Below are 25,335 nucleotides of genomic sequence, written 5' to 3' on the forward strand. Positions count from 1 at the left end.
TATCCAAAGCGACTTACATACTCAATACTGTGGACAAGGAGCAATTTGGGGTGAAGTGTCTTGCCTAGACACAACGACATGCAGTGGGGTTTGAACCTCTGACCATCTGATCCCCATAACAAGGCTATATCCACTGCGCCACACGCCTCACCCAATGAATACCTTTATTAGTCCAACAGAGGGGACATTTACATTGTTACAGCAGAAAAGAGCCAAAGACAGCTTAATGTTACCTAAGAAGCATGCATAAAAAAGTATTAAAGATAAACAAATTATAATTTAAACAAAGTTAGACAATTTACAAAATACACATCCTGTAAAAGTTTATAGGTATATATTGCACAGTTATTAACAGCATATATATATTGCACATGGTTGGTATTTAACAACAGGGGGTGTTATAGTCTGTTATTGTGTGTGTGTGGGGGGGGGGTCTACTAGGGGCTGTACTGGTTATATAGTCTGACCGCTGCTCCCTCTCTCTGAGACAGCGGGGGTGCAGCAGCCTGTCACTGAAGGAGCTGCACAGTGAGGACAGGGTCATGCCATCACATGTATATAAAAGGGGGGAGTGATGTTGACAAGGCAGTATTTTAGTCATCTTACAGTTCATAACACCTTAACAGGACTGGTGTCTACAGAATCTAAAATATTCAACAGCTTAGACTTTACTGACATATTCTAAATTCTTAGTCAACTTAAAGATAGGATTTCAAATTAATTATATGAGCTATGCACACACATGACCTAAGTTCATCAAGCAAATGCAGTGAGTAGCATTACTACTTTGTGAAAGAAACTACAGGCATAAGAGCTATATACTCCCAGAAACAAACAAGCAGTGCGGTGACGGTGAGTTCCAATGTCACGGTATATGATTTAGAGAGATGCACTGATGGCCTCTCTTAGGTGCATATACAAGTTCACAGCCTGATATGGGTCTGTTGGTGGAGTCAGATGGGACTCGCCCATAAAGATGTGGCATAGTTCGTACACATCTGGATCACATGGTATGGCCAGCCGAAAGACACATTCATTTTTGCACAGTTGAACGTGTTCATCTTCAACAGGGGAAAGGTAGTCTCTTGTCCGGTAAAGGTCAGGCACAGCATACATCACATTTGGCCGACCGCTGGGGACGTTCAGGTTTCTCGACGGCCTGATGGTGTGCGCGTTCCAAACCTGTGCAGTGTCATCCAACTCATCCTGTTAAAAAGAATGTAATACATTTAGTAAGAACTGTACATACGCATCAACTTAAATAGAGAACAACATTATGGCATTCACACATAACCACCAACCCCGCCCTCTGTCTGTGTCCTTCACTCTCTCCTCTCTTTCTTTTTCTCTCCTCTAACTCACACGCACAGCACATACACACAATGTATTAACTCACCTGGATGAGTCCCATGCAACAAAATTGAAGGAGGCTTTTGTCCAGAAATCCACCATCAAAATGCCCGTTGTCTCTGAGGTCTCCAAATAAGCACATCCAAAACTCCGCGCACTCTCTGCGAAGAAAACCCCACCAATACTCGATTCGTTGATTGGCGGTGCTGGCTCCCTCCAAGTAGCTTTCATGGGTGCCGTCTGGGCTAGTAGGTACGAGGAAACGCTGAATGCCTCGAACATAGCCATTTTCTGTTCCAAGATCGCCCCTCACCAGTCTAGGGCAGCCCCCTAAACGCTGCACTGCTTCCATGTAATATCCCCCAATCAACTTTGGGTCACTACTTGTTGTGTAGGCATTAAGCCAGATAATTTTTCTTGAATACCCATCGATACATCCATTTATACAAATGCCATATGGCTTCAGTTTATCATACGAATCCAGGTGCCAGATGAAGTTTGGCCCTTTGGAGAAGTAACGCCTTCGTCTGAGTCGTCCTGCTTGCCTTAATGCCACTCCTCTGGGATCCAGCTCCTTCAGTACCAAGCGCACATCCTCCTTCCTCACACGCAGTCCATGCACTCTGCATTTTGCATACATCCAGCGGTACCCATGAAGCTGCCCAGAGTACTGCAACTGGTTGCGAATGAAATCCACCAGGACCGCAAGCTCAGAGTATACATGTCGACGTGCATGTCCCCTCGCTCGGAGTTTCCTCTTGAGGTGTCTTTCACTTATGATAAACCTGTGCCTATTGCCAAGCACTGATGTTATGTCTTTATATTTTAAGCCAAGCTCAAAGTAAAAATCGATTAACTGCTCCATTGTTGTGGTTTCTGTGTCGCTGAACTGACCCGGAAGTACATTGAGCGAAATGAAAACCTTTGCGAGATCTCGCAAAAGTATTGCGAGATCTCGCAAAAGTATTGCGAGATCTCGCAAAAGTATTGCGAGATCTCGCAAAAGTATTGCGAGATCTCGCAAAACATTTTTTTTTTTTTGTTCTTCTCCATGTCCCCTTGGGGGCTCCGTAGATTGTCTTTGTAGCTCACTGTTGAAATAAAAAAAAAACATTACAATTACAAAATAATTATATCTACAGCCCCTAAACACACAAACACACTGCTTTTCATTGTTCTGCAATAATATGTTTTATGTTTCCTGTAATTTTTGTTAGGAAAGGACATGCCTGAAAGACACGACATGTTCTCCTTCTCTGAGGGTCAAGAAGAACATCCAAGAGGAACATTAAAAGCTGATGCTATGAGATTTTAAGATCAGTACACTAAGGAACTACTTTTATTGTAAAAACAGTGAGCTGATCGAATGCACCTATTTCCACATCTACACTCCATCAGCTGATTATTTCTATTTGCCTCGCTTTATGAGCTTCACATCACTTGTGCCTTGTACCGCAGAGTTTGCAACGTCACAAATAAATGGGGCCAATCTTCAGTCAGATGTGAATGTGTAATCTAACATTTTCAGTAAGAATAATGGACAAAAGGAGTGCAAATACAATTTATTGAAATGTGAATCAAATTTTTTAAATAAAAAGCACATATGGACAGACGGTGTAAACCTATTAAAAGTATAAGTAAACACATTTAGTCAAATAACGTGACGGACTAGGCCTATGCAGTTGGTATCACCTTTGCCCAGCATGGGCTCCTCCATCAGGCCTGGTCCTCCTCGCAGAGGAAAGACCCTCAGTCCTCTCCGGGCCAAACAAACAGACAGGACGTCCATCACACGGAGGTTTCTCCCTGAAGTCTCTGCAGCTCTCTGGACACCACGCTGTCTCAATCTGTCCACACTGAATATGAGAGGGGGAAAATGAAAATAATAAATGCTTTAGACAATAAGAAACATAAAGTTGACTGTTGAGTTGCTCAGTTTTTTTAGATTGTCAATACTATTACTGTATAACTAATATATCAGGTTAAGAGGCACATTCAAATAAAGATTGGTCTTTAAATACATGTTGTCTTTTGAATTGTTTGTCTAAAGTCAAGGATCTAACTGGTACTTAGTTTTAATGATACAGTCTGGTTATTATGCTGTTTGGAGGAGGCCTCACAGGTAAGAGCACTAACTAGCTACCATCACATGTACCTTAGCTTGACTTAAATGTATTAAACGTATAGTTAAGTGATATCAAAATATAAATAACTAATGTCATGCAAACATATTAATATTTGCTTGATTCCAGTGTTGAATTTAGCACAATTGCATACAAACGTTAAGGGATTTTAAGATTCTGAAGTATTATGCTAAAAACTCAATAAGTTAGATTATTATTTATAGTTTTGCTGAATAGTTTAATGTCCGCTTACCTTAGAAACGTAAAATGCCACGACAGTGTGCAGATGGGGAGCATGTTAGCTTAGCTTGGTAGCTTCAGCTAGCTCTGGAACTTTCAGCTCGGTGGCAGCAGGTCCCGCCTCGGCTCCGCCTCTCTGCCCTTATTTGGAGCAGGCTGTAGAAGGCGGGAGTTGAACTCTGACGTCACTGTCGAGCCGTTAGTGGCCGACTCCGCCTACTAAGGGCTTCTTGGCAACTCTGCAGAATCCTATGGGTGATGTCACGGACCCTACGTCCATACAGTCTATGGTTTACACACACAGGTGTTTGTAAACATTCAATCATTACTACTTACATTTGATATCTTGATATATGTAACTCCTTCAGCCTAATTTCAGCTGCAGGAACCATTCAAATATCAAACTATTCAGCCTTTTCAACAAATGATGGAAAACGTTCTACTTTTTCAAAATATGTTCTACTTTTTAAAATATTCAGCTTTTTAAAGTCTTTTTTTAACATGGAAGTCATTGCAATGCATTTGAGCTGTAACACACACACACACACACACACACACACACACACACACACACACACACACACACACACACACACACACACACACACACACACACACACACACACACACACACACACACACACACACACACACACACACACACACACACAGAGACAGACAGACAGACAGACAGACAGACAGACACACACACACTCTCGCACTCACACAGACAGACAGACAGACATACACACACACACACACTCTCTCTCTCTCTCTCTCACACACTCTCTCTCTCTCTCTCACACACACACACACTCTCTCTCTCTCTCTCTCACACACGCACACACACTCTCTCTCTCTCTCTCTCTCACACACACACACACACACTCAAATGTTCACAGTTTACAGCATTCACACGCATTTTCTGCAGGAAATGCATTTCCTGCTTAATCCAACATTTCTTAATCTCCAAAAATATACAGATAATTATTCAAAAATATTTAGAAAAAGAAAGTGATTTCTGATGCAGAAAAAATGAATGATTGTTGTACATAGCTGTCCATTAACCGACGAGACAGTCTATAACAGACCTCTGGAATATCCAAAATGACAGAATTAAGTATTCAACTAAGCCATGTGATAACATTGTGCATTTCCACAAAGAAGAGCCGTGTGGAAATCAGACAGCAGCATTTTATTTATTTATTTTTTACCGAAATTTATTTTACATGTTTATTTAGAATGAATGACAATTATATTGTTACTCATATTATATTATTTGTATTATTACTTTTGTTCTTCTCTCAATCTCACACACACACACCCGCATGCACGCGCACACACACACATGTCTGAAAACATGTTGTATTACTCACTTTGTTCTGGTATTATGTCCTTGTTTTTTTGTCTTTACTTTGAGATACTCTTTACTCTTGTGTGTGTATTCATGGCACTGTATTTATCTGCACTTGTCCTGTAACTGGTATATCACTTAACTAAAGAAACTTATCAGAAATCAGACACCAGTCTAAAAGAGAACACTCTTTTAGACTGCTGTTCCCCTCATACACAAATGTTGATGGATGATGTACACAATCATACAGCCATCTGTTGTGATTTACTTGTGTTTTGCAAAGGATGACTCCTGTGTGTAGGGATGCACCGAATATTCAGCCACCGAAAGTTATCGGCCGAAAATGGTTAAAAAGGCCCTTTCGGCCGAATGTCAGAGAACAGGGTTACGTTGATCATACTCCGCATATTTGTCCGGCCGTTTTGATTTCAAGTGGTGGAGTAATCCCGAAGTGGTGAAAGTCTTTGCAGTTACACCCCCTCGAGAAATGTCAGCTGAACACGTTTTACAAATCGCAATCCGCGCCTCTTTCTCTGATATTTTTAAATATCTCCAAGCGGCAGACATGTTGGCTGTGAGCCAGCCGCGAGCATGGTCGCGCGCCGTGCTTGTCACCGCGTTTTGATTACGTCATCCCCACAACACGTTAGGTTACCAAACTTATAGGTGCATTTGTTGTTGTTGAAGGCCTGGCTGTTACAGTCTTTATTTACACTATTTTGTTGTAGGCCTACTGACCTACAGATGTAGCGATTCATTTCAGACAGTTTGAAACGCGAGGGCCGTGATTGGTACGTGATCTGCCCTCGCTCAAGGGAAAACCTCCAGCTTGACTTGAGACCGCCCTCGTGATAGATAAATGTAATTATAATAAAGCCAGCTGCAATGGATCATTGATCCACCAGGGGGTGCAGTGGGGTTCCACACTGGAGCTCATGTGAAATAAAGTGAGATACAGTATGCTGGATGTACAGCGGAACTTTGTTAAGATCCATATGTCACGGATACCATACTACTGTGCTAAATAAGAGACATGTAATCATTTACAAAACATCACCATGTTGTTATTTAACAAAATAATTTTGTTATTCGAAAAAAACGAACGGGAGGAAATGCAGCCCGGCTCTCGATTTTTAATCCTAATTTAATCATCATCTTCACCACGATCATTTATGTTTATGTTCGCCGAATTGACATGAAATCACTGACACATATGAATATACTGTATTCAACTTCATTAAAACGTTATTAACGTGCCTAAACTCAGTAATTCACCAAAAATATGTATATTTTAATGGAGGTTCGTCGGTCGATCAGGATCCCAAAGTGTAGCGGAGGGATCCTCATCTGGATGAAGGGTGTTATTTTCCCCATAAGGAACAAGTCGCTGCAAATTATCCCGCTTATTACATGGCCACATTCTCAACAAAGTAACGACATGACTCCCAATATTAATTGAAATGCTTTTATGGATTTAGAAAATGTTTTTATTGATTTAAAAAATAGTTGTATGTATTGATTTAAATTGACATGCATCCGCTAAGAAAAATAGTCCGTTGTTACCGTTTTTTAAACAGTCTGAATGAAACGGCAGCTCTCAGCTGTGTATTTACACAACTAATGGCCCATCAACCACAGCTCTCTCCCCCCCTCCCCCCCTGATCTTTCTTCTCCAGCAGCTAAATTAACAGTAGGTTACTCTGAGTGACCATAGACTGTATGTGACAAGTTTACAGTTAGTGACGTAACAACACCATAAAAGCTGGTGGGTTGAAAGCAATACGGGAGGTAAAAATAACTAGAATAATTGTGATTTATTTATTGTGGCTTTTATGTTTTTAGGTATAACATTTTATGTAATTCAGGCTTATAGTTCACCCTTCTCTAAAAGCCTTCAACAATGACAATATTCATTGTAATTTAATAAATCCTTCCAACACACATTGTAAAAAATAGCCTACTGTAAGTTAAGAAATCATTTCAATATGTACATCTTCTGATGTAACAACAATAACATTATAAATAGTAACATAGCTGAACATGGTATTGCACATTTAGCTTTGAGTGTTACTGACCTGAGATGTTTTTATTACATGAATTAAGGTGACTGAGGCTTTTTAACATACAGGGATGCAAACTCATCAGGTATGAAAAAGGTGACAAGGATCCGAGCCCCCGGCTCCCCCACCCCACGGAATGACAGAGGATTTTAGCAGTCAGAACAACTAAAGCAGCAGTGTTAATAATAACAGAAACGCCAAAGAGTCACATCTAATAGAAATATATAAAAGCATTTATTTTAAATTGTGTAGCAGTCAGTTTATAATTTTGGCAGCACTGTTGAGCATTTTGAAAATGTATTTTCGTGCCTCTGTGCAAGGCTTAAGTCTTTTTATCTTTATAGCCACATGGTGTAAAGTAACTAAGTTCATAAACTCAACACGTACTATACTTGGGCACAATTTTGAGAAACTTGTACTTTATTTAAGTATTTCAATGTTTTGCTACTTTGTTCTTCTACTCCACTACAGTTCAGAGGTACATGGTGTACTTTGACTCCACTACATGTATTTAATACCTTTAGTTACTTCACAAATCTGGATTAATTAAGTGAAATATAATCAAGTGTTAAATCAGACTTTAGTTCCACCTGGAGTAAATCCACAAGCTACCCTGCAGTATACAAAGTCATTCAAACTAGCTGCACCTTTACCAGCTTTGAGAACACTTTCATGATCAATCATTATAAAACATATCATATATATTATTCTGAAATGGACCAATCTGCACAATGACTACTTTTACTGTCGCTACTTTCACTATATTTTGATGATAATACTTTTCTACTTTTACTTGAGGAACATTTTGAATGCAGGACTTTTACTGTAACAGAGTATTCCTACACTCTGGGACTATTACTTTTACTCAATTACAAGATCTGAGTACTTCTACTTTTACTCAAGTACAAGACCTGAGTACTTCTACTTTTACTCTAGTACAAGATCTGTGTGCTTCTACTTTTACTCAAGTACAAGATTTGAGTACTTCTACTTTTACTCTAGTACAAGATATGTGTGCTTCTACTTTTACTCAAGTACAAGATTTGAGTACTTCTACTTTTACTCTAGTACAAGATCTGTGTGCTTCTACTTTTACTCAAGTACAAGATCTGAGTACTTCTACTTTTACTCAAGTACAAGACCTGAGTACTTCTACTTTTACTCAAGTACAAGATCTGAGTACTTCTACTTTTAGTCAAGTACAATATATGTATACTTATACCACCTCTGTTTATAGCCTATGAAAAAAACGATTAGAAATAGAAGGCTAAAGCTAACGTTAGCAGATAGTGACAATGTATGCTAGCTAGCTAGCTCAACGATTCCTTAAATAATATTGCCACAGAAGAACTTTTCAGTTCACATCACGCTCTGCCGCTCCGACAGGGAGCTCTGCTCTGAACACCTGAACGGCCCGTTCTAACAGCTGTTCACCAGCGGTCCAGTCTGTGCCACAGTGACTCCGGACGCACAGTTATTATTAACGAACGCACCCGTAGGTAATGTAGCTGCTGAAGCTAGACCATCATCTCGGAGCAGCAGAGCCTTATTATACATCCATGAGCAGAGCCGACAGGCAGGAAGACTCGAGCACACAGCTCGTACTTCATTATAATATATAAAAAAAGAACACCATGCGTGTCATGATGGCACATAACAGCTCACGGCCGCAGATTACTCCGGGTCCCAGCCCCCCCATACCCCAAAAATATTTGTATTGCAGATCTACATGAATCACACAAACGACTTATTTTGGATTCAAAACGGCGAATTTCGCCGAAAGGTAACAAGTTTGCATCACTGAACATAGACAGAGCACAACTGAAACATAACATCTGAGATGTAACAACATATTACACTTTTCGGGGATGCTTGGGATGTGAGGAGTGAGGGACACGGCTTAGAACGGGCGTGTCGTCTGGCAGGACAGGAGAGTGTGTGCACCAGTCTGCCTTGATCTATGAATTCATGTCTGTGACACTCACTGCTGCCCACAGCTGTTTTATAGATGGAAATTCCTTCACTTCATGAAAGTGTTTTTACCACACACATGACGGGTGTTATTTTCCCCATAAGGAACAAGTGGCTGCAAATTATCCCGCTTATTACACGGCCACATTCTCAACAAAGTAACGACATGACTCCCAATATTAATTGAAATGCTTTTATGAATTTAGAAAATGTTTTTATTTAAAAAATAGTTGTATGTATTGATTTAAAAAATAGTTGTATGTATTGATTTAAATTGACATGCATCCGCTAAGAAAAATAGTCCGTTGTTACAGTTTTTTAAACAGTCTGAATGAAACGGCAGCTCTCAGCTGTGTATTTACACAACTAATGGCCCATCAACCACAGCTCTCTCCCGCCCTCCCCCCTTGATCTTTCTTCTCCAGCAGCTAAATTAACGGTAGGTTACTCTGAGTGACAAGTTTACAGTTAGACACAACACTGTAATTGCAAGTGCCCCTCAGTTAGTTGACTTTTATGTTCAACTGCTAAATTCGTTACTGATAAAAAAGGGCTTCTACTGTACCTAATTACCTTAACACTGGAACCGCCAGAGGTTTTTGTATAGGCCTACCTAAACCCGTCAAATCCCGCTATTAGAATGCAATTTTTAACAACATAGGGTGCTACATAACACACTTTCAGGAAAAGTCACGGACTGGGAGACTTTAATATTTTATTGAAAAAAAGTTACATTGCACACACACAACACACATCACACAAATTGACCCGATTGGCGGTTCTAGTGTTAAATAAACTCACTAATTAATGAAACCAGTTCAATACGCATTATTCTTATTCTTATCATTCTTTATGAGCGCAGAAATAGTCTTAAAATCAGATGTTTTTTAAATGAAATCTGACGGCAGGCAGTTAGCTCTGATCACCTATGATAAATGCGCCGCACCTAATCCCTGGCCATTCAGCCACAGACACTGTTCGAAATGGGGGGGAGCTAGGGGGAGCTTGGCTCCCCCGAAGAGGGAGGGAGCTCCCCTGAAGGCTGACTTTGAGATAAATAGGGGGAGCCCAAAACAATCGTGCATATTTGTGTCACACAGATTAGAAATGTTGAGTTCCTGTAAATAACAGTTCTTGAAATAAATAATAGTTATTGTTCATTACAGTTTCTGAATATTTGTTTTATATTTGTGAATATGTCTGGGTGTTGCCATCTGTACGTGACGGTGCTGCATTCTTACTTACGTTGCTATGGTTATGGCGGTGATGCCGGCGCGGTATTTGAAATGTTCATATTGATATATTTTTTTAACTCTGGCTGTGTCATAAAAAAATATGGCAAAACGAAAACAGCCAAGCGTCACAGCTTTTGGATTCACAAGCAAAGAAGTGAAGGAGTCTAAAAATGACAACGTGAACGGAAAACAACTTTTAGTTGGCCGGCTGTAAGCAGCGTTAGGGTCGAGCTTGACAGCTCCACACCGAGGGAGGCCTGCCGATGCGGAGCCTGAAGAGGCTTCAACAACGGCCACATCCGCCGGCATAGTGACACCGTCTGTATTAGTAGAAGAGTGTTTTTATAGCAATTGATCGCATCCGCGCTGCTGCGCCAGTCAACAGAGCGTGCGTGTGACATATTTAGTAGCAGGATGGGCTCTGAAAAATAGGGCTCCCCGAAAGCAAATTGGTAATTCAAAAACTGACAGAGCTCCCTCTATACAAATCAAACTGTACACGGTGTGAAAGCGCCTATTGTTTTAAATAATGGTCGGAATGTGACCTGTGAGCCTTCTGAATTACCGTGGGACAGCACATTCTAAACTAAAATGTTCAATCAATAAAGTAACATCTTATCTTATCTTAATAATATCTTCATATTAATAATAAATCATACAGTATGTGTCCGAAAGGGAGCAGGAGGAAGCAAACACAAAAATATACTGCATATTAAAGCAAACGATTGTAAAGGTTAAAGTATGAGCATAACAAATAAAGAAGTGTAATGTAAACATTTACATTATGATTATTTAATATATAAAGACTATATATTATTGAATTACAAGATTAGATATACTTTAGTTGATCTAAAATATTGATGTGTTCAAATGCTCTTCAAAACACAACTGAAAGTCCATGAAACTTGTCTTTCTGTATTTGTGAATGAAGCGCCATCTCCTGGTTAAAACCTGAAATTGAAAATCTGGCAACGCCCTCTTGGAAAATAGTGGGAGGACTTAACATTCCTCTATACTGGTATTTGGCAGGTCGTAGGCAGGAAGCTGTAAGCTGGAGTCCGAAATTCAGTGCTACATCTGTAGATGTTTATGCAGTTTTAAAGCACCTTGGCTTTGTTCTGAATGCACTTTGTTGTAGTTATCCTACAGAGAAAAGAAAATGCACTTGACTTGGAATTAATGTACTTTATGCATTCAAAAGTGCTGAATAAATGTTTTATGAACCCATAATAGTGATTATTATTTAAGTTAAGTTAAGTTTTGCCATAATCATGTCTTTTTCCATAATCAGGTATAGCTGAACAACATTGGTAAAAAATGTATACATTATATATATATATATATATATATATATATATATTTCTATTAATCATTTTCGGCCTTTCGGTTTTCGGCCAACTGTTTCCTATTTTCGGTATCGGTTTCGGCCAAGAATTTCCCATTCGGTGCACCCCTACCTGTGTGTAAATTAATTCATCATTAATCAAATATTATATACATCACACATTTGCATCAGGGGGCTTTACAATCTGTACAGAATAAAACTCTCTCTGTCTTAAACCTCCCCTCGTAAAAAACCCAATTAAAGGGGAAATAAAAGACCCCTCTGGGAGAGGAACTGAGGCGGGATCCTTTCAGAGGACAGACATGTTGCACTGAAAGAAATTGAACCGTTGACTTTAATAAATTGTATGATGTCAACAGTTTTTCATTTATTTGAATGTAATATTGTTGCTTTCAGCTAACCTAATTTGAGATACATTGAGATAATACATTTAATTAAAGTCAACATCTCCGTTGTTTTTCAGTGTGTGTATATAGAAAACATAATAATATGCCTAAACAGATAATCCATATGTCTAAATGGATAACTTCACCACGGCCTGGGCTGTGAACTCCAGTTTATCATTCTTTGTGGTTTAGATGTTTTCCCCTGTGGGCAACATTCCTATTTATACAACCAAGGACTTTGTTAATTTCTGTATCTTTACGTATCCAAACATGTATTGTGGAAAACAAATTGCAGTTATTTGTCCAGAGGCCGTTGTTGTGTTCAGTCTTGATACCATCAATTTGCCACTGATTTGTAGCCTCTTGTTGATGGCTACAATTGTGACACACTGATCTTTCTCTTTTTCAAGATAAATGGTTGAGGTCCAGCACAGTGAGTGAAGTGCAGCTCGTCTTATGAGTGAAGTGCAGCTCGTCTTAAACATCTCTGAATCATTCAGACCCGACTTTGACTAAAAGTGATGAACACTGTATTGACCTTTCAACCAACTGGACTGCTATTGGATGATTTCACAAAGCAGATCATCATTCAGACAGCTTCACATGGTTTGTGTTGCTTTCACATTTCAAGCCCTGTAGTCAATCAACGCAGATCTTTGTCACATTCAATTCTACCAACTCTTCAACCAATCGTTTGGCTTGGGTTTCCAATTATTAACCGTAGTTGGTGAGGTGGCATCCCATAGTCTTTTTTGTCCAGCCCTCAATATCTTTTAATATTTTGTAATATGAGACTGTCCCCCTGGTGGTCTCAGTGTGTGTCAGTGGTCAGTAGCAATGTTGGAAACGCCGACCTGGGTCTACTGCGTTATTACAATCCATATCAAATAAAAAAGAAATTTCATATGCAAAGTTGAAATATTTCCCTGGACAATAATATACCTCTTCTACTCTAAAGGCAACATACAAGGTAGGGGTGGGAATCACCAGGCTCTCAACGACACGATACTATTGCGATACTTAAGCCACGATACAATAGTATTACGATTCTGCGATATGCTAAGTATTGCGATACGATATATTGCGATATTGCAAATCACATGGGCCCTGTCCATCTTCCCTTCCTGGTTAAAAAAATGTATTTGCAATATGAATAGTTTATGTAAATAACCCAATTTGTGTTCTTTGAACCTGAAAAGGAGATGGCATTGTTTTTGTTACTTTCATTGCAATTGTATCCATGTCTTAACGTAACTTCCTGTTTTATATAGACATTAGGGATGTAACGATATATAGAATATCGTGATATCCCGGTAAATAAATGTTTCAATACCGTCGTGAGACTGACAAAATCTACCGCGATTAAAAAAAAAAAAGATGTAAATAATGTTTTATTTAATTGTTTTTTATATATATATATATTTTTAAACTTTTATTTAACCAGATGGTCCCATTGAGATAATCGATCTCTTTTTCAAGGGAGACCTGTCCAACATGGCAGCAAGTAGGTTACAACATGAACATAAAACAACAGATAACAAAAGGACATCGTATTTACAGGGCTACATTTACATACCTAGAGACATTGACAAGTACCAACAGTATATTTATATCTCGCCCTGTCAATAAGCCTCACCTTCTTGGCAAACACGGTATTGTTTTTGAAGTGGTGGAGAGACAATGCACAGTTTGACCCACTGCTGTCACCCATGGCCAAAGCATATCTCTCTGTCCAAGCAACATCAGTACCAAGCAAGAGAGTTTTTTCCACAGCAGGGGATATTGTAAACGCCCCAAACATCCCAGCTTCTACCTGGAAATGTGGACATGCTCATATTCCTAAAAGATAACCTTGATGATGCTGAGTGAGTTAGAGTTGAGTTACTTGAAAAACTAAAATGAAACTTGATTTATTCTAGGGATGCACCGAATATTCGGCTGCTGAAAATTATCGTCCGAAAATGGTTAAAAAGGCTCTTTCGGCTTTCGGCCGAAAGGGTTTTAGCACCGAAAAAATATCACCGAATGTCAGAGAACAGGGTTACGTTGGTAAGCAAACGTGTTGTTGTGATGACGTAATCAAAACGCGGCGACAAGCACGGCGCGCGACCATGCTCGCGGCTGGCTCACAGCCAACATGTCTGCCGCTTGGAGATATTTAAAAATATCAGAGAAAGAGGCGCGGATTGCGATTTGTAAACGTGTTCAGCTGACATTTCTCGAGGGGGTGTAACTGCAAAGACTTTCACCACTTCGGGATTACTCCACCACTTGAAATCAAAACACCCGGACAAATATGCGGAGTAAGATCAAATCACAAGCACTGACAGCGAGAGACTGTTCAGCGCTGCCTCTCATGTGCTTGATGAGAAGAGGAAAAGACTTATGGCTGATAAAGCAGAGAAGCTACTGTTCATTAAAAAGAACCTCCCACGTTTTCTTAATAAGTAGACAAGGCTGGTTTATCATAAGCTTATCTATTTCTACATGTCTACTCTATACCCACTTTCCTGAACAATTTTCATTGTGAGTTATAATTCACCATCTCAGGTTATCATTAGGGGGAAATGACAGCAGCACAGTGTTCAGTATATTGTACTTTCGTTATCTAAATGATACAATGTTGTTTACATTGCTCATGAGGACAGACCATCTTATTTGCAGATTCTTGAAATTGTAATTTAATTTGTAATTGATTGTGGATTTTGTATCCAATTTTCACTTTATGTATCTTTATACAATGTGTACTACTTTGCTTATTAGGACAGACAGTCTTATTTACAGATTCTTGAAATTCAATTGTAATTTCATTTGTAAATAGTTACATTCATGTGGATTTATCCATTTTGCACATTTGTATGCATGCACTTATAGGTGCATTTGTTGTTGTTGAAGGCCTTGCTGTTACAGTCTTTATTTAGACTATTTTGTTGTAGGCCTACTGGCCTAGATGGTTATGCAGTTTGAAAGCACCTTGGCTTTGTTCTGAATGCACTTTGTTGTAGCTATCCTACAGAGAAAAGAAAATTGACTTGACTTGGAATTAATGTACTGTATGCATTCAAAAGTGCTGAATAAATGTTTTATGGACCTATACTAGTCATTATTATTTAAGTTTTGCCATAATCATGTATCTTTCCATAATCAGGAAGCTGAACAACATTGGTAAAAAATGTATACATTATATATATATATTTCTATTAATCATTTTCGGCCTTTCGGCATTCGGTTTTCGGCCAACTGTTTCCTATTTTCGGTATCGGTTTCGGCCAAGAATTTCCCATTTGGTGCACCCCTAATTTATTCTATTGCAGGGTCTGATTATTATATTGTTGAGACTTTAAAATACTACTATCCTACTAAAATGCTGTACAAATCAGATTCATTATTTAATAAAGAAAAACAAATTCAAGTAAAATAAAAAAATAAAAATTTCACTTTTTTTTTCTTTATTTTTCAATATCGCAATAAATATCGTACCGTGGACTTTTTATCGCGATATTATCGTACCGTGAGTTTTTGGTATCGTTACATCCCTAATAGACATGCTTTCCCACAGCAGAGGCACATCAATCAAATCTGCGGCAGCATAATAAATACGCCTCTGTGTGTAAGTGCAGTCTGTTTTCCTGAGTCCCTTAACCAGTGTTTTTCAAAGTGGGAGCCCCAACCCCCCGGGGGGCCGCCAGGGGGCACCAGGGGGGTCACGCAAAGTTTGAGGAAAAGGGGATTTTTTTTTTTTTTAAAGCTACATTTTTTCTTTTTTCGATTTTATTAATAGCTGCATATCTATCAATCTATGTGTCCTTTGATGCCAATCTTTTAATATGTTGTACTTATTCATATATATATATATATTTTTTTTATTTTTTTAAATCACACGACCGCCCTTCAAGCCAATCAGAATCGAGCTGCCGCTACTGAGAGTGAAACTGAGTATCTTCTCAGCTTTTGGAGCAAGTGAGAGCTAGTGAATATTTCGCTCTGCAGCTGAATATTATTAAGGCATAAGTAGCTTTCAAAAATATTATACAGGTTATTTGAAATACATACTTATAAAGCTGTCACACCTAGAAGATCTTGGTTGATTTAAAGGCAGCTTCAGAGTTAGTTAGTTCAGGGTTAGAGAGTGGTCAGAGGGCTCAGTGGATTTATGAAGGAATATCCTGATGGTAGATGAAATGGAATTTAACATACATTGTGCTTTTATAGGAATGATCACCCAATTTATGGTGTCTTATCTGTATTGATTACTTACACAACAAGTTCAACTAAATAAATGTATGGGAACTACACATAAATATTTGAATTGAAGATTAAAAATATATATATTAAACTTAATCCAATGGGTCTTCATGTGCTGTTATAATTACAGTTTCATTTCGGCAAACATTTAAGGGCTTTGTGGACGTAATCCATGACAAACTAGAGTTGAGACCAGGAGGCGGAGTCGCAGTCTTACACGCTTCTCTGCGCTCTCTCCTAGGCAGTCATCCATAGGAATCCCGAAACCAATAAAATACCCAATATTAACGGTGTGTGTGTGTCTGCCCAAGACAATTTAAGGTAAAACCTAATAGAGGTGTCATACATAATAACCTAATAAAAGTAAATGTAACAACTACTACAGTGCAACAAAACAGGAAGATTAAATGTGGTCTCTTAAACATAAGATCTACGGAGCCCCTAAAGGGACATGGAAAAAAAAAGAAAATGGAGAGAAAAAAAATAAAGTCAGGAAAACGGATTCGTTTCTCGTGCGCACGAGAAACAAATCCGTTTTCCTGACTTTATTTTTCTTTGAGAAAGTTACCGATGCACCAAGGAGGAAGTGGAACACACATTAGACAACCAGTTCATTGCAGACTGTTATGTTTACGTAGGGAAATGAGAGAGCATACATTATTTGAGATAGACTATATTTTGAAGTCAGACTTAATTTTATGGACATTTCGGCCAGGGGTGTAGAGCTATTGGTTTAAGCACCGCATTGGCAAAACAGGAGAGTTTGTAAACCAGTCTGCTTTGATCTAAGAATTAATGTCCGTGACTCGCAGAGTACCTGCTTCCCCCACAGCATTTTCATAGGGAAACAAACACTCAGAACACACACACAGAGCCAGTGGCGGACTGCCCCCCCCCCCCCCCCCCCCCCCCCCCGTTGACAGTTTACGTCGGCTGGGCAGGGTGAGATTCCCGGGCTGATTTTTAGTCCCAGTCCGCCCATCATGCGTCCTGATGACCGGCGATCTCCTCCATAAAACTAATAAAAGGGGGAGTAATCGGGCAGTTTGTTGTGTGTGTAGAGGTGTGTGTGGTTAAAACGGCCTGTGGTCACTCTTTATAGCTGTTCAATGAAGGTAAACACAGAAGGCGGTGCGTAAAAGCTCTTTGAGCGCTGGTGCTGCTCTTCTCTGAGTTACACGTCCCGCTGCCTCCTGGAGTGACCACACACCCCTGGCCGAAATGTCCTTAAAGTGAAGTCTGAGTACGAAATATATCTCAAATAATGCACTGTCATTTCCCCACGTAAACATAACAGTCTGCAATGAAATGGTTGTGTCCTGTGCGCTTCACTTCCTCCTTGGCGCACCGGTAACTTTCTTCCCAAATAAAAGGCAGGATAACGGGTTAGTATCTCGTGCGCACGAGATACTAACCCGTTATCCTGACTTTTTTTTTCTCTCTCTGTTTTTTTTTTTTTTTCCATGTCCCTTTAGGACAGGTGTCCCGCACCCGAGACAGTTTCTCATGGCCCCTTTGTTGATATCATGTAATAGTGTTAATCTGGCCCGCGCGTTTACGTTTGCGCTTTATATTTCAATTTTATTTTTCCCACTGCTGCTGCTGCTGCTGGCAGGGAACTGCTGCGCGGAGTTCCTTCGCCCCTCCCCCCTCCGAGGGAACTCCGCCACACGTCAATCAAATGCGCGCAGCGGAATCAATCCAGAGTGATCCAAAAGTGACACAGAGTGGAAGCAAAATATATCGCCATGTCTTCATCAAAACTTTCAGGGAAAAGAAAAATCGATGATGACACAGAACATTTCAGGAGAAGTGGGAGACTGAATATTTTTTTGTTGAGTACAAGGGAAATGCAACGTGCCTTATATGCACAGAGAAAATCGCTGTATACAAGGAGTATAACGTCAAACGTCACTACTCAACTAAACATGCAGAGTATGCAAAATACCTGGGAGATGAGAGAGAGAAAAAAGTCACAGAGCTAAAAAAAATTCTGTGGAAGCAACAACATCTCTTCAAGAAAGGAAGCAATGAGGCTAATTTAGCAGTCGAAGCTAGCTATGTGGTGAGTGAGATGATTGCTAGGGCGGGAAAGCCGTTTACGGAAGGCGAGTTTTTAAAAAAATGCATGTTGCAGGCTGCAAGTATAGTCTGTCCGGAAAAGAAGGGTCAGTTCAACAACATCAGCCTGTCAGCTAACACAGTGGCAGAGCGCATTTCTGACTTATCAAGTGACATATATGATCAGCTGTGCGACAAAGCCAAACTTTTCCGTGCATACTCTGTGGCTCTTGATGAGAGTACAGACATCACTGACACCGCTCAGCTCGCAATGTATGTCCGTGGTGTTGATGACAATTTTGAAGTGACAGAGGAGTTGCTTAGAGTGAAACCAATGCATGGCCAGACCACCGCTCAGGAGATATTTCAGCAACTGTGTGATGCCATTGCGGATATCGGTCTGCCATGGAAGAGGTTTGTTGGAATTACGACGGACGGAGCGCCATCAATGACAGGGAGAAAAAACGGGCTGGTGGCACTTGTTCAAAGAAAACTGGAGGAGGAGGGTGTGGAGAAGGCTATTGCTCTGCACTGCATTATCCATCAGCAGGCCCTTTGCAGCAAATGCTTGAAGTTTGACAATGTGATGTCTGTCGTTGTGAAATGCATCAACCATATCAGATCCAGGGGCTTAAAGCACCGCCAGTTCCGTGCTTTTTTGGAGGAAATTGAGTCAGAATATGAGGATGTGCTCTACTTCACAGAGGTACGTTGGCTCAGCAGGGGAAACGTCCTGAAGAGGTTTTTTGAGTTGAGAACAGAACTGAAAGTATTCATGCTGGAGAAGGGTGGGATGGCTGTTCCCGAGCTGAGTGATCCCAAATGGCTCATGGACTTAGCTTTTCTTGTTGACATCACGCAGGAGCTGAATGCTCTGAATAAGAAGTTGCAGGGCCAGGGCCAGCTTGTTAGTGCAGCATATGACAATGTCAGAGCATTCTCTACAAAACTGATGTTATGGAAAGCCCAGTTCCCTCAGAAAAACCTCTGCCATTTCCCAGCATGCAAGGCTCTCATGGACAGGGGCACAGCATTCAGTGGTGAGAAGTATATTGATGCCATTGTGAAGCTACAGGAGGAATTCGATCAGCGGTTTGCAGACTTCAAGACACACAGAGCCACTTTCCAAATGTTTGCAGACCCCTTCTCCTTTGATGTGGAAAATGCCCCTGGTGTGCTTCAAATGGAGCTCATCGGCCTGCAGTGCAATTCTGAGCTCAAAGCCAAGTTCAGGGAAGTGAATGGGAAAGCAGACAAGCTTGGACAGTTCATGAGAGAATTGGCCCCTCCTTCCCTGAGATTTCCAGGATGTTCAAGCGGACCATGTGCCTTTTTGGGAGCATATGTGTGAACAGCTCTTCTCCACCATGAACTTCAATAAGTCAAAGTACAGGCCCAGACTTACTGATGCACATCTTCAAGCCATACTGAGGGTTTCAACTGCTTCCTCCCTCAAACCAAATGTGGCTCAGCTGTGTGAGAGGAAGCGCTGCCAGGTCTCTACCAGCAAGGAGTAGGCAAGAAAGACATAGTTATGTTGTGAAGAACAGTTCATGTTAAGAAGATGTTGAAGAACTGTTAATGTTGTATTTTTTAATAAATGTTTTGCGGAATACTTGAAGCGGCCCAGACTTGCCCAGACTCTACGTCCAGCGGCCCCCAGGTAAATTGAGTCTGAGACCCCTGCTTTAGGGGCTCCGTAAGATCTCTAGCAGCTAAAGCAATATTGGTAAATGATTTAATATCAGATTATAATATTGATATACAGTTGCAAGAAAAAGTATGTGAACCCTTTGGAACTACCTGGATTTCTGCATAAATTGGTCATAAAATGTGTTCTGATCTTCATCTAAGTCACAACAATAGACAAACACAGTCTGCTTAAGCTAAAACCACACAAACAATTATATGTTTTTATGTTTTTATTGAACACACCATGTAAACATTCACAGTGCAGGGTGGAAAAAGTATGTGAACCATTGGATTTAATAACTGGTTGACCCTCCTTTGGCAGCAATAACCTCAACCAAACGTTTCCTATAGTTGCATATCAGACCGGCACAACGGTCAGGAGGAATTTTGGACCATTCCTCTTTACAAAACTGTTTCAGTTCAGCAATATTCTTGGGATGTCTGGTGTGAATCGCTCTCTTGAGGTGATGGCACAGCATCTCAATTGGGTTGAGGTCAGGACTCTGACTGGGCCACTCCAGAAGGCCTATTTTCTTCTGTTGAAGCCATTCTGTTGTTGATTTACTTCTGTGCTTTGGGTAGTTGTCCTGTTGCATCACCCATCTTCTGTTGAGCTTCAATTGGTGGACAGATGGCTTTAAGTTCTCCATCAAAATGTCTTGATAAACTTTTGAATTCATTTTTCTGTCGATGATGGCAATCTGTCCAGGCCCTGAGGCAGCAAAGCAGCCCCAAACCATGATGCTCCCTCCACCATACTTCACAGTTGGGATGTGGTTTTGATGTTGGTGTGCTATGCCTTTTTTTCTCCACACATAGCGTTGTGTGTTCCTTCCAAACAACTCAACTTTGGTTTCATCTGTCCACAGAATATTTTGCATCCAGGTGCTCTTTTGCAAACTTCAAACGTGCAAATCAGAATACATTTTATGACCAACTTATGCAGAAATCCAGGTAATTCCAAAGGGTTCACATACTTTTTCTTGCAACTGTATGCTGTCTCACTGAAACTTGGTTGAGATATGAAGAATATGTCAGCATAAATGAGGCCACTCCACCCAGCCATATCAATACTCATATTGCCCGAGGCACAGGCCGAGGAGGTGGAGTTGCAGCCATCTTTGACTCAAATGTATTTATCAATACTAAACCAAAATTAAATTATACCTCCTTTGAAAGTCTCGTTTTTAGTCTTACGCATCCGACCTGGAAAACTGTGCAGCCAATCTTATTTGTTACAGTGCACCGTGCACCAGGTCCTTATTCAGAATTCTTATCAGAATTCTCTGAGTTTTTATCAACTTTGGTACTTAAAACAGATAAAGTAATTATCGTAGGTGACTTTAATATTCATGTTGACGATGATAAAAATAGCCTTACTGTTGCAATTAACTCTATATTAGATTCTGTTGGTTTCCGTCAGAGTGTAAATAAACCAACCCACTGCTATAATCACACTCTCGACCTTGTGCTGACTTATGGTATTGAAATTGAGCAACTGTTAGTCGAACCGCATAATCCTGCTTCATCCGACCATTTCTTAGTAACTTTTGAAGTACTGTTACTAGACTACAAAGCATTAGTCACAAGCTCCTGCAGCAGAAACCTATCTGTTAGTGCTATAGCCAAATTTAAGGAAGAGATTCCACCAATACTTAACTCGATAGCATGTCTGCATGTAGGGGAGGAAACTTATACAAAATGTACACCACCCCAAATTGATCATGTTGTTGATAGTGCTACAGATGCGCTGCGAATAAAATTAGACTCTGTTGCTCCTTTGAAAAAGAAGAAAATAAAACAACATAGATTAGCTCCATGGCATAATGCCGAAACCCGCAAAATAAAGCAAAAGTCGAGACAACTTGAAAGGATATGGCGTTCCACTAAACTTGAAGAATCTCGTTTAATTTGCCATATTACTCTCAATGAATATAAGAAAGCACTGCGTAAAGCGAGAGCAGCCTACTACTCTTCATTAATAGATGAGAATAAGAATAATGCAAGATTTCTTTTCAGCACTGTAGCCAGGCTGACAGAGAGCCACAGCTCGACTGAGCCTTCTATTCCCATAGCACTCAGTAGCAATGATTTTATGTGCTTTTTTAACGATAAAATTGTTACTCTTAGAAACAAAATTAATGACCTCTTGCCTTTGACCAGTATAGTATTATCAACAGCTCCCGGAAACGTAAGCTCTAATATTACACTAGATCAGGGGTGGGCAAACTTTTCGGCTCGGGGGCCACTATGAGTTTTAAATTTGACAAGCGGGCCGGGCCAGTAGCAGATCGTAAAATATTTAGCTGTCCACTCCTCATTATACACTCGGCACATGACTTTTCTTTTCTTTGGTCCACTCATTGTTACAGATGCAGGTTCAAAGGTGAATTAGGTTCAAAGGTGAATTATTGCGTCATCGCGTCATCGTTTGCGTCATGACCTAACCGTTTACGTGCCTTCTTCTGACCCACACAGCGTTTTACTTCGCTGATTTTCTCCGCAACACCGCTCACAACAACATCAATAGAGGACTGCGTCGGGTAGTTTTTAATTATACGAAGCCAGATTAAATTAAAGAACTACTTCTCCAACCTTGTACCTTTCTCCAGAGTGCCGTGGTGCATTGTTTATTAATGCGGTTCAGCTGCATTACTGCCTGCTGCAGTGCTGCTCGTCTACCGGAGTTTATTCTCCCGTTAACTCGCGGCAGCGGCCGCTGTAAAGTTTTCATTGTTGACTGTCACACAAGCAGCTGATAAATATCCCCCATCCCCATAAGTGAATGTGTTTTAGTCTGAAAGCTGTTTGCCATCACAACGCTGTTATGAACGTTTCTCTGGCATTCTACAGGTGATGTTAGCTAATCAGACTATCTTGACTACTTGTTGCTATCATATTGTGGCATAAGCCGTTTTCTACACGCATATTTTACCGGCTTAGTTTTCGTTATGATTTTACTTGTGATGGCCACATGTAGCCCATGTATTGATTCCATCCGATAGCTGCAATAATACAAAACAAAAGGAAAACGTCTGCCTCTAATGGTCAATAACAGTGAACGGATGGTTATTAAAGTAAGGTAAAATAAACAGAATCACGCTAAGCCTGGTTAGTGTTGCCTGACTTTATATAAGTGTGTATTATAAGTGTGTGGTCGCGTTCTAGTCACTTTGCTCAGCGCTACTGCTTGTTACAACTTGTATTCGCCGATCTTGCCCGGTTGCCAAGTGGGGCCAGCTGAGAGAATAGACCAGACTCCAGCAAAGGTCAATTGTGTCTAGAGTGCGCCATCTAGTGGGATCAACTGAAATGCCGGGTATTGCAGGAAAAAGGCAAAATGAATGCGGTCTTTACTATAATTTGGACAATTTTGTACCAATATTCGGCGGGCCGGATTCAAAAGCCTAACGGGCCGTATATGGCCCGCGGGCCTTAGTTTGCCCATGCCTGCACTAGATAGTAAACTGGAATGCTTTTCAGCCATAAACCTTGAACAATTAAATTCAATGATTCTCTCTTCTAAACCATCAACGTGTATCTTAGACCCGATTCCAACTAAGCTGTTGAAGGAAGTTTTTCTATTAATTAGCACTTCTTTATTAAATATTATGAATATGTCTTTATTATCAGGCTATGTTCCACAATCATTCAAAGTAGCAGTGATAAAATCTCTTCTTAAAAAGCACAACCTGGATCCAAAGGTGTTAGCCAACTATAGACCTATTTCTAATCTTTCATTCCTCTAAAAAAAAATTGAGAAAGCGGTCGCAAAACAGTTGTGTGATTAATTAAAAAACAACGATTTATTTGAAGATTTTCAGTCTGGCTTTAGAACACATCATAGCAAAGAGACAGCTCTGGTTAAAGTCACAAATAACGTTCTAATAGCCTCAGACAAGGGACTTGTCTCTATTCTTGTCTTGCTCGATCTCAATTTGATACTATCGACCATGACATCCTATTGCAAAGACCAGAGGCCTAACTTCCTGGATTTCCGGTCCTACGACGCTGGTTCCAGGATAAGAGATCAACTCAGTGAAAGCACCGCCTGCTGACCAAACAGAGCTCAGTGTGCGGAGGAAATACCATTTAAACTACCGTTGCAGGAAAGACGGCCGGCCAAAATCACCGACTGTGTGAACGTGAAAATGAATAGAATATCACCTCCCGTCTTCAGAGCAATCTGATTATTATAACATTAGCGTTAAGAAAGCTTACTTAAATATCTGCCACAACATAAGTAACCGGATCAAAGTAACATTACAGTCCGCGGCACTGTGAGTGCAGACGTCGATGTGTCCCATTATCATTCATATCATATCACATCATAATGTATCATATATTTCCTTATCTGAGTCAGCTGAGCCGTATCTGGCTGTGCAACACTCACAGTGTCACATACTGTATGCAGAAGTATTATTTTAAGCAACACATTAAGTTGACGAAACACTCGAGTCAAATGTAATTAAAGTCAGATCGTGTCTTAGTGATATCATAAACCTGTTAATGTACGCATTCAAACACTTTTTCTTTTACCAGCTGTATTCACCTTGCAGGTGCAGCTATGTGGCTTTTATCCTGGATAAAGTGTTTAAGTCATGGATGTTTAAAGTTTAACTTCTTCATATTTGTCTCATATTATAGTTGACTTTTCCTTCAGGAAGTATGACGCTGCACTGTCAGTACGCTTCTCCATGTTTGTGATCGGTCAAATGTTGCTAGCCCCGCCCCTTTCATTTGAACTCGCACATAACTAGATAGGGCAAAGCTGGATTGAATTAACGAGTTGATAACCAGCGTCATAGGACAGTTTAGCGAGAGCGGGTTTGTTTTGGATTAAGTCAACCGGATAACTCAAACATATCCAGGATATGTTGAACTTGATTCGTAGTACAGGCCTCTGATATCCTGAGTCCTTATAGACACATGCATTTCCAAACATTTGGTCTACCTACGCTGTAAATGTATTATCTCTTCAATTTACACACGGCATCTATTGCACGTCTCTCCGTCCTGGGAGAGGGATCCCTCCTCTGTTGCTATCCCTGAGGTTTCTCCCATGTTCCCCTTTAAACTGTGGGTTTTCTCCGGAAGTTTTTCCTTGTACGATGTGAGGGTCTAAGGACAGAGGGTGTCGTATTGTCATACTGATATTCTGTACAAACTGTGAAGTCCACTGAGACAAATGTAACATTTGTGATATTGGGCTATATACAGTAAATAAACATTGATTGATTGAAAGTACATGTAAGTATTTTCTGTAAGTTAAT

General features: G+C 40.2%; 2 protein-coding genes across 7 annotated transcripts in view; both read right to left on the reverse strand.

Annotated features, from left to right (window-relative positions):
• minar1 (membrane integral NOTCH2 associated receptor 1) overlaps positions 1-25,335 on the reverse strand; it is a 154,148-nt gene that overhangs the window by 121,884 nt on the left and 6,929 nt on the right. The gene's annotated exons all lie outside the window — the stretch shown is intronic.
• LOC307029397 (uncharacterized protein) lies at positions 151-2,265 on the reverse strand. Its single transcript, XM_079665338.1, has 2 exons — positions 1,397-2,265; positions 151-1,206 (listed from the first exon to the last, which is right to left on the reverse strand). Exons 1-2 carry the CDS (start codon positions 2,213-2,215, stop codon positions 880-882), a joined length of 1,146 nt encoding a protein of 381 aa, XP_079521464.1. The 5' UTR covers positions 2,216-2,265; the 3' UTR covers positions 151-879.

This window comes from Notothenia rossii, assembly GCF_949606895.1.
Source record: "Notothenia rossii genome assembly, chromosome: 2".
Taxonomy (NCBI): Eukaryota; Metazoa; Chordata; class Actinopteri; order Perciformes; family Nototheniidae; genus Notothenia; species Notothenia rossii.